The 14312-nt window shown below is 30.8% G+C and overlaps 2 protein-coding genes across 4 annotated transcripts; both read left to right on the top strand.

Annotated features, from left to right (window-relative positions):
- The first annotated feature begins 276 nt into the window (after positions 1–276).
- Positions 277–4532, top strand: LOC146537639 (meiotic recombination protein DMC1/LIM15 homolog). 2 transcript variants are annotated; one of them, XM_085187958.1, is made up of 5 exons: positions 277–863; positions 956–1123; positions 2264–2366; positions 3507–3674; positions 4240–4532. In XM_085187958.1, exons 1-5 carry the CDS (start codon positions 541–543, stop codon positions 4495–4497), a joined length of 1020 nt encoding a protein of 339 aa, XP_085044084.1. In that variant the 5' UTR covers positions 277–540; the 3' UTR covers positions 4498–4532. The 2 variants fall into 2 exon arrangements, with proteins under 2 accessions (XP_085044084.1, XP_085044085.1); XM_085187959.1 differs by lacking the exon at positions 3507–3674 and having other exon boundaries at positions 281–863.
- A 1796-nt stretch (positions 4533–6328) lies between these two features.
- Pect (phosphoethanolamine cytidylyltransferase) lies at positions 6329–13412 on the top strand. Of its 2 annotated transcripts, none has more exons than XM_085188726.1 (8): positions 6329–6560; positions 6849–7099; positions 7425–7491; positions 8283–8360; positions 9034–9190; positions 10940–11128; positions 11470–11628; positions 12501–13412. In XM_085188726.1, exons 1-8 carry the CDS (start codon positions 6508–6510, stop codon positions 12684–12686), a joined length of 1140 nt encoding a protein of 379 aa, XP_085044852.1. In that variant the 5' UTR covers positions 6329–6507; the 3' UTR covers positions 12687–13412. The 2 variants fall into 2 exon arrangements, with proteins under 2 accessions (XP_085044852.1, XP_085044851.1); XM_085188725.1 differs by having other exon boundaries at positions 6336–6560; positions 9031–9190.
- The last annotated feature ends 900 nt before the right edge of the window (positions 13413–14312 follow it).

The following is a 14312-nucleotide window of genomic DNA, read 5'->3' as shown; positions in this document are numbered from 1 at the left end:
AGATATATTATAAAATAGACTTATCTGCAAGAGTTAAAAAATAGTTTTTTAATCACTCACTCAATCACATTTGAACACTTTATACTATAATATTTTTTCTCTGTTTGCAAATTTGTACAATATGATGTCGATATAAAATAATTGTTCAATAGTAATTTAAACCAGAAGTCAAAACAATCAGTTTAGCAAATAAAATTAATTATTTATTACTTTTTTTTCAACGAAAGATTTTGACCGAGAAAAGACGTTCTGATGATACACGTTCCAACAACTGACAAATAACGCAATAAGTATATCTATCGCTCAGTATCCCTCAAACGAATTATCTCGCTGTTCAATATTTGAATTGTCCAATTATTTTAACAATAAATCGGTCTGATTTTTAGATACAATCAATCTAGTCACTGATTAAAAACTGTATAAAAAGATCGATCGTATTCCTTTGTATCGATTCACACGCCTAAACGTCATAAAATAAACAAGCAATCAATCAGCGTGTTTGGCGCCAAAATTGTTGTTCAATTTATTTTATATTAAAAAATGTTAGACCAGGCGTTAGATGATAATATTTCAGAAAATGATGAAGAAGAAAGCTTTTTTCAAGATGTTGATATACTGCAAAAGCATGGTATAAATGTAGCAGACATAAAAAAATTGAAAAGTGCAGGAATATGTACTATCAAGGGTATTCAAATGTCCACGAAGAAAAAACTTTGTAACATCAAGGGGTTTTCAGAAACAAAAGTCGAAAAAATTAAAGAAGCATGTTTAAAAATAATAACTTCGGGATTTATGACAGCCTTAGAAGTTAGTGATCGACGTAAGCAAGTTTTTAAAATAAGTACCGGAAGTATTGAATTAGAGTAAGCAAAAGTTTTATTTTAAAAGTATCTATATTAAATGTGCGTTATCCATAATAAACGATAGTAAGTTATGAAGTCATAATATTTTTTAGTAAGCTTCTCGCCGGCGGTATAGAATCAATGGCTATTACAGAAGTATTTGGCGAATTTCGTACTGGTAAAACACAATTATCCCATACATTTTGTGTGACTACACAGATACCTAATTCGTCAGGCTATGGCGGTGGCAAAGTGATGTTTCTGGACACTGAACACACATTGTATCCTTTTTGATTTTTCTATACGTGATAACGTACAACGTCGTCGTCTACGTCTAGAGAAGAAATCTTACAAGAACTCGACAAAAAAACAAACAGTTTAATAATCAGGAGTAGGTATCAATACTCAAATGTTAAATAAATTAATTGGTGGACCAAACGTCAAATCTCATGAATAAGTATATTAATTTTATTATTAGAACAAAAATTTTAAAAGGCCCTCAACTAGGGCTCCGTGTAAGATCGGTAGTCTGAGAAGGCTATAAACAAAAAATAACAAAATCTTACTATCTAATTACCTATACTAATGTTATAAAGCTTGCTTAATTAAACGAGCGTAACTCAGAAACTACCGGTTCGAATTGAAACATAATTTTCCTGCTGGATTGTCCTTTTATGGAGGTTATAAGTTAAAAATGGAGTAAAGTGGATTACACTTTACAACGTTTATATTAACCCAATATACCTACGGCTTCCTCGAGCCCATTGATTGTCTCATGTAGGTACACAAAAATTAGTTATGTGATATACGAATTTAACCACGACCACGAATGCGTGGATTGTTATTATTTGTTATTAGTTTATTTTTTTAGTGAGTGGTCCGTGTCCACCCCAGAATAAATAATCTAAGTACTCCACTATTGCCTAAGTACTCCAGAAATCTACCTGTACCTACCAAAGCAAAGTCCAGCATATCTACAGTTATATAGATATAGATATATACTGATCCAGTTTTTTACTGTTTTATTATGCGTATTTTTAGACTAACACGTATTAATAATTTACAAAACTATATTTATCAAAAAAGTATAGATTTCATGTACAAATTTTAACGCAAAATAAAAAAAAAGACACGAAAAGTATAAAATAACTTATTTACTTGAAATTTTTAATCAGAAATTTTAAGAATTCGCCGGTTAGTACCTAACCAAATTGTCACAAAAATTTGTTTCGATTTAGTATATGCAACCATTTTATTATAGTTAATTGTATAACAATATTATATAAAATAAACACCCACAAGCGGCCGCATGTTGCTCATTCTTGATCTATATTAGTCTAGTTTGGAATATATTTTAATTTATTAGTAAAAAAGGAAAATTAATAGTTATATATTAATAATTAGCCTCAACTGTATAACAGTCGACCAGACAGACTGAGACCAATTGCAGACAGATTCAACTTGGAACAAAATGCAGTCTTAGATAACGTATTATACGCTAGAGCGTACACATCAGAACATCAGGTAGGTAGAGTAGGTATAGTAGGTATATAAAGGTAAAGTAGGGTAGGACAGGGTGGCTTGAGAAAACGCTAGAAAAGTCAGATCTTACACGTAATTTTACCCCTTAACAATAAAAAATGTGGAAACCATCAAACTCTTCAAATTTTCCACCTTTAAGTATAAACTTAATGTAGATTATGTTCAGTTTTACATTTAAACATCTTCAGTGTATTATCTTTGTAACGCTCTTTTCATGTTTTCTTCTAAAATATAATCTATACTAATATAATAAAGCGGAAGAGTTTGTTTGTTTGTTTGTTTGAACGCTTAGATCTCTGGATCTACTGGATCGATTTACTTTGTTTTTGTTTTGTGTGAAAGCTGCATTCTTCAGAAGTGCTATAGGCTATATAATATTACATTATACATATATTCTAATAAATTAAAATACTTTCTAATTTGACATGCAATTTATTCTGCCATGTTAATAACAACCGTCGTCGCTACGCGACCGCGTTCGTTACCGCGTCATTTTGATATTCATCCTTATGAAAAAAAATATAATAGTCACTTTTAGCATTTCATTTAGATTGAAATGATATTTCTATAGAAATTATATTCTTATATTTCAAGCAGGTGTAGCCGCGTCCGGGTCCGCTAGTAAGTGATAATAGTATAAAACCGATACTACGCCTTCGGTCTTTTTTGCCGTGAACCTAAATTCATTTGATAAAAAAACATGTTTAGAATTATAATTATATTCAAAAATAGTTTTGGGGCTAAAACGTACTACAGTAACAAGCAAAAACTATTGTTGTTTTTAAGGATCGGTAAAAATATATTTTTTATTAATAAAAAACATATTCCATTTAATATATCTGTACGCAGTCTTTTCAGAGTTTTAATTCAAGTCAAGGCACGTTCTTTTCATACAAAATATAGCTTTATTATTTTATACGACATAAGGAGCATTCCTGTTTTACCCAAAACTCCTATATGTATATGCTTTGTCTTTTTATTATTTTTTATTGTTTCAAATATTATTCTCGTGAACCAGAATTACTTGAACTCTTAAATATCTCAGATAAATCATGAATAATCACGAATCATTATGATGATTAATATCTTTTTATAGATCAGACTTATAAAAAAAAATTACAGGCTGAACTCTTAGATTATGTGGCTGCAAAATTCCACGAAGAAGCAGGCGTGTTCAAGTTATTAATTATAGATTCTATTATGGCGTTATTTCGCGTTGATTTTTCTGGTCGCGGCGAACTGGCAGATAGGCAACAGAAGTTAGCACAAGTATTATCAAGATTACAAAAGGTATATTTAGCCATTGTTACAAGTGTGTATTCTCAAAATAAATGTAGGTACTTTGTTTAGAACATTTGCTGAATAAAAACTTAGGTAATACTGCGCCTACTTCCAAATACCGTGCCGTTGTAAAGGTCATCGTTCAGAATATATGAACTTAATTAGAATTTATTATACAAAAATTATCATTTTTCGGAATGCTTTAATATGACCGATATCCAAATATTCTTGCAAACGTTATAAAAGACACAATATTATTTTTAAAGTCAAATTGTTATTACTAAAAATATATAATTATTCCGCTTCTTTTCGAGATAATAGGAGCTATTGACAATATATATGGAACTAACCGAGCTGAATAGATAAACAGCATCCGGGTGTTCCATGGCCATATCTGTTTCACCACTGGCGATAACATAGAGGTCTTTAGACCTTATAAAAATAAGATGAAGAAATATCCATATCCATTATCCATATTTAATTATTCTCAATTAAATGGGTTTAATACTTTTATGTCATCGAAAACATTAAGGTACCCTGGGAGAATGTTAAATCATAAGAATTTTTTCCATAGATATCCGAAGAATATAATGTTGCTGTTTTTATTACTAACCAAATGACAGCCGATCCAGGAGCCACTTTAAGTTTTCAAGCAGACCCTAAAAAGCCTATCGGTGGAAATATTTTAGCACACGCTTCGACGACGAGAATATACCTCAGGAAAGGACGTGGCGAAAACCGTATTGCAAAAATATATGATTCACCAGATTTGCCTGAGAGTGAAGCTACATTTTCCATAACCAATGGTGGTGTGTCAGATGCTAAGGATTAACATTATAATTATTTTTTTATTATAAGAATATTATAAGCCAATTATGTTTTTTTTATTTTTCTCCTACGGATATCCTATTCTAAGAAGTTCATAAAAAACATATTATATTTCATAAAATAGTATGTTTTATTCAATTACAGAAAACATTAATTATATAACGCTCAGAAGCTATTGACCTGATGAAATGATAATTAATGTAGACTTACGACAGGATTGTAACCTATCTCCAGAGTTCGTGTTAAGTGGCAAACAAAGTACAGACGGACGTTCTTATGCAAAACGACTCCAACCGTGAACCCACTACTTACTACTTGGAACTCATAACAATGTAAATGACTGATGATCCAATATACTGACGAATTAATTACAAATAGTATATAATATAAAATAACAAAATTATTATGATATTTTTTTATAAAAAAAACTGAGTTTGAGGCTGTCGTAGCGACACAAGGGTGTGACTGTAACGCAATGGTTGTGGGTTCGAGCCTCACTCGAGGAAGTGAAATATTTATTTACATTTATATTTCCATTCTTAGCTCTGGTGTCGAGGCAAAGCGCGGCGTTCAGTCTGCCACTCAACACGCAATGCCTCCAGAATTCGGCAGAAAGTGGGGAACGGAGTGTCTTAACACTAGGCTGTCTGCCTACCCTGCTGCATGCCTGATGCATACATTATTATTATTGTTTTATAGAAAAATTTATATAAATATGATATAATATATTCTACACATTGCGCTCGGTCTAATGTCTATCTAAAGATATTAAATAATGTTTCTACTGCTTTGACTAAGATCTTCCAAACTACGGGAAAGATTTAATTTGATTTTTACTAAGAGACAGAGCGCACTATATAATCGTTGTCGAAAGGAACCGGGCCAAGAATACTAGTTTGATTTTTTTTCCTTGGTGTGGTAGGTCAAGGTATAGTGTTAGTTTATGCCCCTCACCAGCCACCACATAATGGCTTCTCTAAAATAGTAAGATGCTTTAGAATGAAAGATAAAAATAAAATTGATTTCAATTTTAACGAATCTTGCATAAGGGCGTCCAGTTTATCATTCATAAAATCGCCTTTTATTCGTCATAGTGGCGTGAGTCGTGCGAGCCAATTACATTTCGTCTCTACGATTAGATAGTTTATATTCGTCTCAATAACTAACATTTCATTTCTAATGAATTATTAACAACACTTAAATTTATCTAATTAATAGATAAGTTCGTTAGTCATTGTCTAGTTCCTTTTCCTGAAAACCACACTATATATGCAGGGTAAAAAAAATCTTTTCACAACGTGCATAATGCTGTATATCACGGAGTTCATTACGTCGAGTTGGGTTCAATCAAAACTCGACGTAATGAAATATTTATTTAAATTTATATTTTCATTTCTTCGCTCTGATGTCGATGTAAAGCGCGGCGTTGAGTACCGCTATTTAACACGCAATGCCTCCAGAATTCGACGGACAATGGGAATGGTGTGTAACACCAGGTTCCCTCTGCCTAACCTGCCGTGTGTGGGATACAGCATGAAGCTAATTAACACAATTATGAGTGATTCTATAATAAATGTTATCTTTATGGACATTTCTTAAGCTATGACATTATAATACAAAACTCAAGAAAAGTGTATGAGCTTGCTTTTTATAAGCAAGATGAAGATTAAATCGTTAAGAATTTAAAACATTGTGGTATATAATGATGTTATCGTATGATATAATATGTTATGAATCATTACTCGTGGACAGTGGACTTGGCGGCGCGGCGCACATCGTTCGATTCGATCCCGCGAACACGCGAGTGAAGTGCTCTTCCATTCAGTTTTCAGTGGCCCTGGCCAGTCCAGTGCGGGGTGCGCTGTTGCGGTGTGCGCCGGTTGACTTGCCAAGTGTGCTGTCAGTTTCATTTTATATCATTCGTAAAATTTCTATTGTTTTTATTATTCTTATAATTATAAAAAAATATATTTTACAAATTAAAATCTAATCGTGCATCAAAAATATCTAAATCATGAGTGACAACAAGGACGATAAAAAGCAAATACGTGTGTGGTGTGATGGATGGTAAATCAATGATTTCAATTTTTTATGTTGCCTTACTAAATTTGTAAAACATCCACTTTATGCGCAATATTGTGGAAACTATGTTTGATGTAATTAAATTTGTGTTGTGTACTTTAAATTTTTTGCTTGGATTTGGATAATCTTTACATTGAAAAATTTCATCTATTATTAGTACTGCTAATAGTTACTCATAAGTAGATTATTATTAGAAAAAAAAACACTTATAATAATTATTTTAAAATAAGATATATTAAAAATAAGAATTCAAAATTTGTTATTATATTTCAGCTATGACATGGTTCATTTTGGTCATGCAAATTCATTGAGACAAGCTAAAGCCCTGGGTGATGTCCTAATTGTAGGAGTGCATACAGATGAAGAAATTTCTAAGCATAAAGGTCCCCCAGTATTTACACAAGAAGAAAGATACAAAATGGTTCGCGCAATCAAATGGGTGGACCAAGTGGTGGAGGGAGCACCCTATGTCACTACATTAGAAACTTTAGACAAATACCAATGTGACTTTTGTGTGCATGGAGGTAAAACTTTATTGAACACCTTAATTTATTAATGACAAATTATTAATAGATAAATTGAACACAATATTCTAATTGGAAATGTGCTTCTTTTAAAATGAATTCTACACATCACAGAATCAAGGATATCCGTGACTTTTGTGTTATTTTCCTTATAATAGTTAGATTTTATTTCTTTATTTAAAAATGAAGAAATCTGATTGGTAATTTGGTCATTCAGTTTGGTAATTTGTTACTTATACAAAATTTTGGGTGTACAAAATTTTGGGTGTAACATTAAAAAATATATTTAGATTTGTTATAAATATTGTTTTAATTTACATTTCAGATGATATAACAGTAACAGCAGATGGTGTTGATACATATCATTTAGTTAAAAAAGCGGGCAGGTATAGGTATGTTTATATTTATTTTTTATTTATATGTTGCACATAGAATTCTAATAAGCATCTATATAATAATGTAATAAAGACATATTTCATAAAAAACTAGCAAATGTTTTCAAATTAGATGACTTAGTATATTAATATGTCTGATACACATTTCTGTTAGAAGGGAAATGTTTAATTGGTTAAAGTTAAACGGTTGTGGGTTCTATTCCTAAGCTGGGAAATGAAATATTTGATATTTTTATTCACTTGCTCTGGTAATGAGGCAAAGTGCGGTGTTGAGTTCTGCCACTCAACAACAAGGTCCCAGATTCCCTGTGCCTACCCTGCTATGTGTGTGATATAGTGTGAAGCTAAAAAAATACATTTATATTATTTAATTTAATTGGACTTTAAATGTTAATAGAGATATTGTCTTGAATAAAAATATAGAATCTATTTCATTCAATTCTATTGAATATGTTTATTAGTTTTATAGACCCTACTTAACATTGATTTTGTCATAATATAACAATAACATTATTGTTAAGTAAATATGTTTCAGCATTCTTTTTCTTAAACATTTTTTTTTTCTTATTAGTATTGAAGAAAAAGATTTCTTAAATAAATAATAAATATAGTCTTTTTAGTTTTACATTAGCATGGTGCTTAGATCCACCATTCAACACCCATGTCTTATAAATTGGGGGGTACATGGAGAGTTGAGTGTCTTGGCACTAGGTTCTTTCTGCTTCCCCTGCTATATGCGGGATGCTTATAGCCGAAAATAATAATAATTAATAAATTATGTTTTGTAGGGAAGTCATGAGGACGGCAGGAGTTTCTACAACAGACTTAGTTGGAAGGATGCTACTTCTGACCCGAGAACATTTCAAGTAATATTTTTTATTGTACTTAATTATCTTTGTGAAAAACTTGTCCTACCATTATTATAATTATGAAACTTTGTGAGGATGGATGTTTGTTCTATATTCGTTCAAAAACGGCCGAACCGATTTAGATTAAACTTTACAGCAATATTGCTTATATAACAGAATAACACATAGGCTACATATTTATTTTAATTTGTATCTTTTGGATATAAGTAATTCTCGGGTCGGCTCCCTTGGTTTCCCTCGAGGTCCTGGGGTGTCACATTAGATGTAGATCAAGACTTTGACATGACGTTCAGCAACTTTTGCTAAAGCGCTATATATTTTTTTATAAATTATACTTTGATTATTATATTATAATAACAGTATTTAATTATGGAATTCTCTTAATTGGAGCATGTTCGATGAGGAAGTTTATTTACTAATTTAGATATAGTATTAATGATATCTATCGTAAAAGTAAAAACTCACAGCCAGTGGTGGTTGTTATTCGATTGCGTCGTAAATCTCGTTGTTTTATGATAATAGGATAACAAAAAAAATACGAACCAGATTTTACTAAAAATATGAAATATGCAAATAATATAAAAACATTTTTTCAACGCCAAAACTTTCAACTTTAACATTATTTTATAAAAAAAATATTGCACTTAAGGCATTATGTGAATTTCAGGAGAGGTGACAAAGAATACTCAGTAGCTCTAGAACATTCGTCAAACCTTGGCACAGATTCAACCGCAAGGTCACCGTATACTGGATGTTCGCAGTTCTTGCCGACAACACAAAAGATTATCCAATTTAGCAGTGGGCTTTCTCCTAAACCTTCGGATAAAGTAAGTGTCTTTCCTTTTCTAACTAATTTCCGGTTCCCTTACTAATTTTAGAGAAACCTCTCTGAGAGCTTCCCTTCGCTTCCAAGGAACACACTTGCTAAGCTTTAGCAATTTGCTAAGTTTTTTTTCGCTATTGCTTTCGAAACAATTATACAGGCTGGAAGCGTCAGCGTTCCTTTTACGAGAGCAGCATATAGGGTAAAATATTTTAAAACCCATATCTAAAGAAATTGATCAAGATACCTCAACAGCTAAGACGTAGGATTTTTTTTCATTTCACGATGTTTAAACATACCTTTATTTCGTGTGACGCAGTTACGCATACGCCAATAACGTAAACACATACTACTACAAAAATACTACTGAAGGTTAAACAACTTTAAACTTGCGCCTTTAAACTTGTTAAACAACTTTAAACTTTAACTTTAAACGCCAATACCTGCGATTCGATTTCGGAATGAGGCGTGTGCGGCGGTGTTCCTTTGATAGATTACTAGATAGATTAGTTACTACTTAAAGTTATTACTATTGGCTAAAACTAAAAATTATAACTTATGGCTAAAAGTAATGGCGTTTTATTTTAGAACATTTTATTATTTAATTTGTTTGAATTTTTTTTTTATTTTTTTTATTAATCGTATTAAGCATTTATAGAGTAATCAAAACTGTGATTTCATTTAAAGTGGTGCTAACAAAGCACTTTGTATATTAATTATTAATTCATTGATGATTCAATAGCAAAACTGTATTATTCAACAATTAAATTTTAAATAATAATACTTCCATATTTTACTATAAAACGTACTGTAACGGTACTGCAGTTTGCAATAACTTTTATAAAAGGGATAAGAGCAAGTGATAAAACATATTTACATAAATACATATAATATAAATATTCTATTTCTAGTTGTTTTATGATAATAGAATAGTCTGTATCCTTTAATACAACAATACAAAATGATAAACTGTGGCTTGTTTATATTTAATCTATAGAAAAATTTATTAGATGATTTTTATTCCAGATATTCCAGAATAAATTATTTGTTTTGACTATAATTCGTTTGATTAAAAAATGTGTAGCTAATGTTCTAAAATTCAATACTATGAACGACCTCGACAGATCATTGAAATAAAACAGAATTTCCTTGAACTTTATACCGTAATTAAGTACGTTACGTGCATGTAAAATTAATAATTTTTATTCAAATTGCATACCATATTACATCCGTAATAATCCCAAATATTTTTTTAAATTAAAAAAATGTATAATTATATTATCTTAACTTTGTAAATTATTTACAATGCAATCGAGAAGTGCCATTTACTCAGTTTTGATCGGTACTTTATCAAATCAATCATTGACTATCGCGAATTGTTAGTACTGAATTACTGATACAGGTATTTTAATCTTTTGTAAATTAATAATTTATATATACTAGTTATTAATTAAAATGTTTTAATATTCATTAAATCATTTTAATTAGTAGCCGCCCGCAGCTTCGGTTGCGTGTATTTTATGACTCTTGCCATGGTACTTTCGACTGGAAGTAGTATCAAATCCTTTGCGTCGTGTAAAAGTTATAACGCATACTACACTTTAAAGCAACTTTGTTTTATACTAAGTATAGATTGTAATATTGGCTCGCCTTCCAATTTGCTACTTCTACAAGTTTTAAAAGTTTTTTTATATAAAAGTGAAATGCTAAAAAAAGTCTTTAAATTTCCAAGTAATTATTTAATTCGTTTCAGGTAGTCTATGTAGCAGGTGCGTTTGATCTCTTCCATGTTGGTCACTTGGATTTCCTCGAAGCGGCACACTCACAAGGCGACTTTTTAATAGTGGGCCTCCACACGGATCTCGAAGTGAACCGCTATAAAGGTTCCAACTACCCCATTATGAATCTCCACGAGCGTGTACTCTCGGTACTTGCTTGCAAGGTCCGTTTAGAATTAAAATTGTTTTATAGTCTTTTTTAATATTCACGCTGTATCCTGTGAAAAGTAGAAGGCAAGTAAAGGAACTTAGTGTTAAGTCACTCCGTTTCTGACTTACCACCCAACGCAATATATCGAAAAAAACTTTGCATGGTGAGATGCGGAGCTCAACGCCGCTCATTGTCTTGTTACTAGGACGAGGAAATGCAGACAATTAATTTCACGCGAGTGTGAATCGAACACATAACCGTCGCGTATATAATGAGATGCTCCGCCACAATTGTCTCATAAAAATAAATAAACTCTAAAAGATATGAGGAATAAACATATTATTTAATTTACAGTACGTACACGAAGTTGTAATAGGTGCGCCGTATAGCGTGACTGCGGAGCTGATGGACCACTTCAGAGTGGAGGTGGTCTGTCACGGCGCGACGCCCATCTCGCTGGACTCGGACGGCTCTGATCCATATCAAGTGCCGAAACAAAGAGGATGTTTTAAGGTGATGCATTTACTTATTATGGCACTTGACAAACTTAAATTTGCGGACGTATACACTCATTTTGTACAACAAACCATAAACAACAAAAATAAGTTTGTAATGATTTTTTTTTATGTAATACCTATAAATTTTTATTTCCCGATTTTTTTTCCTTTATTTGGTATTGTAAATTTTTGCAGATTTCATAATTGTAGGTAACCACTTACCTTAAAAGATTTGATTATACAGCAAACTTGTATAAAGTGCAGTAAAAACAATGCACCAACGTTTGATTATATTTTACTTAGAATCTTAATTTTCTCTGTGGTTCAAGGGACGCTTCCCTCGACCTTAAGACAAATTGTGTTGACAAACGGACAGCAATACAGGCAGACGGATAAAAATGTGATCCTAGAAGAGTTTTCACTTTTTTCTTTTCAAGTACGGAACCCTAAAAAAGGTTTCTTTTGCTTAACCTGCTATATACTGGATAAAGCTTGAAGCTAATCTATATATTTATCCTCAAAATAAATACAAAATTCATAAATAGTAGTATTTGTGTAAGTATTTGTGGTTTTAACCAGCTAATTTAATAATTTCGTCGTCATTATGTGAAACATACAAGATTTTCAATAATCAGTAGCTGGTATTTGATTTTATATAAAATAAGATACACTTATATAATTATATAAGCCGTGGCGTTGAGTTCCGCCACTCACCTCGCCCTCTAGATTCGGCGAAAAATAAGAGACGCAAGTGTCTTAATGGGAAACGGTATGTCATAACACTAGATGCCCAGGTTCTCTCTGCTTACGCTGCAATTCAGCTGCGGCATTCAGCGTGAAGCCACTTGTAAAAAAATAAAGCCTAAATGTAATTTATATATATTACAGATTTTGGACTCTGGCAACACAATGACAACAGAAGATATCGTGCAGCGGATAATTCGTCACAGACTTGAATTCGAAGAGCGTAATTCACGAAAAGAACAGAAAGAAATTGCTACTATGAAAAAGATACAAAAACATCATATAAAACAAAATGGGAATTGTGAAGGAGTAAAAGCACTCAAGTGCTAAAACAAAATATTGAAAATAATTTTACAATTGAATCTTATAGAAAGTAAATAAACCAATCTCCGTTCAAATCGATATTTGGAAAATTAAATAAAAGAAAATAAAATAGTCCTGTAATTTTCAAATAAATGGCAATACTATTTATGTACCAAAGTAATCGAGATATTATAAGACAAAATAACCACTTAATAAGGCAAAAACACAAAAAAGTTTTTGGATATTGCTCTATATTTTGAAAAAAAATGCTCTTTTTGGTTTTATATGATTCAATTGATAAATCACATGTCATTAGTACATATTACAAGGTGTATGGACATAGTTAAACTTATCTGAACTCTTCATCACAACTAAGTGATTATTAGCTAACACGAATTATATTAATACTCAAGTTATTGTGCATAACATTCTTTTATTATATAAAAGTATAAATATCGACAAAAATGTGGTTATTATAATAATTAATTTGCATTTTACCAGATCATGTTTTCATTCCATAATAATTATTTATGATACAATCCAAAGAATGTATTTATAGTCTTATTATCCGTTAGAATTAAATGGGATTAAGAAAGTATTATTGTTTAAATAATGTTTTCGTTAGAATAAATAATATATTAAAAAGTTATTATTTATATGTACAAATCAAGCATATTTTATTTATTAAAAAAAATATTGTATTCGCAAAACAGTAATAATGTAACCGTTATAATATAAAAAAAAACATTCTGATCTGGTTCTTTTTTTTATTTTCCTACGTATAGTTCTATTTCCTACAAATAAATTCCACAATAGTTAAAAATACTATTGTGATTAAAAAAATACAACAATATTATTGGATGTTATATAAGATAACGGATGTTACCTTTAAAGTTTCGTAAAGGATATTCCTTCACACTACTATAATACTAAATTCGTTATCTAGCCGCTAGATTCTAGCGTAATACAACGACAACTGACTAGTTACTAGCTAAAGATTCCGTTTTCCAATATCCACTCATTTTTAGAGACTATTGAGCGGAGAAACCTTAAGCATTCCTTCGCCTTAACATACCAGGGAAATGAAGATAAATGTAATTAAAAGCTTTTATTTTTACATTTAACTCAAAGTTGATAACACCGATAACAAATAACCAGTGACCGTTTTATATGCGATAGCAAGTTTTTTATTATTTAGATATTATTATATCCTTAAGATAAAGAAAGAGAAGCAAATATCTCCCTAAGCCTGCAATATTTCTGATATGAGAGGAAGTGAACTTTACCTCCTAGATAAATGAAAATAAAAAAGTATAAAGATAACTGAAAGTAAAAAAGTAATAAAAATAAAAAGTAGGATTGATGATATGCGCTTTTATTTCTTTTTCAGTCAATAAGGTAAATAATTAAATCTATAAATAAATAAAAACTGCACATTATTGTAAACAGAGCAATTTCAATTGGCAAATTATATTTTTACAAAACTAAACAATAGAAATAAAATAGAAAAGGCCGTAATGTAAAGTTATTTTTACTTATAAATTAATATGTATGTTTTTATTATTTTTAGATATTTTTCATAAGTCTATATAATATTATACCGTATTATCTGGATATAATCTGTGATTTCTGATCATTTTATTGTGGCAACGT

The sequence above is a fragment of the Heliconius melpomene genome, chromosome 7 (assembly GCF_056956725.1).
Source record: "Heliconius melpomene rosina isolate 202511_hmr_F chromosome 7, ASM5695672v1, whole genome shotgun sequence".
Taxonomy (NCBI): Eukaryota; Metazoa; Arthropoda; class Insecta; order Lepidoptera; family Nymphalidae; genus Heliconius; species Heliconius melpomene.
The sequence above is the reverse complement of the archived record's forward strand: the minus strand, read 5'-3'. Positions and strand labels throughout refer to the sequence as shown.

Coding starts and splice junctions, on each gene's coding strand:
- LOC146537639 (XM_085187958.1), top strand. CDS start 541: ATGTTAGACCAGGCGTTAGATGATAATATTTCAGAAAATGATGAAGAA. Junction 2,367..3,506: donor CGTACACATCAGAACATCAG/GTAGGTAGAGTA, acceptor AAAAAATTACAG/GCTGAACTCTTAGATTATGT. Junction 3,675..4,239: donor TATTATCAAGATTACAAAAG/GTATATTTAGCC, acceptor TTTTTTCCATAG/ATATCCGAAGAATATAATGT.
- Pect (XM_085188725.1), top strand. CDS start 6,508: ATGAGTGACAACAAGGACGATAAAAAGCAAATACGTGTGTGGTGTGAT. Junction 8,361..9,030: donor CTGACCCGAGAACATTTCAA/GTAATATTTTTT, acceptor TGTGAATTTCAG/GAGAGGTGACAAAGAATACT. Junction 9,191..10,939: donor CTCCTAAACCTTCGGATAAA/GTAAGTGTCTTT, acceptor AATTCGTTTCAG/GTAGTCTATGTAGCAGGTGC.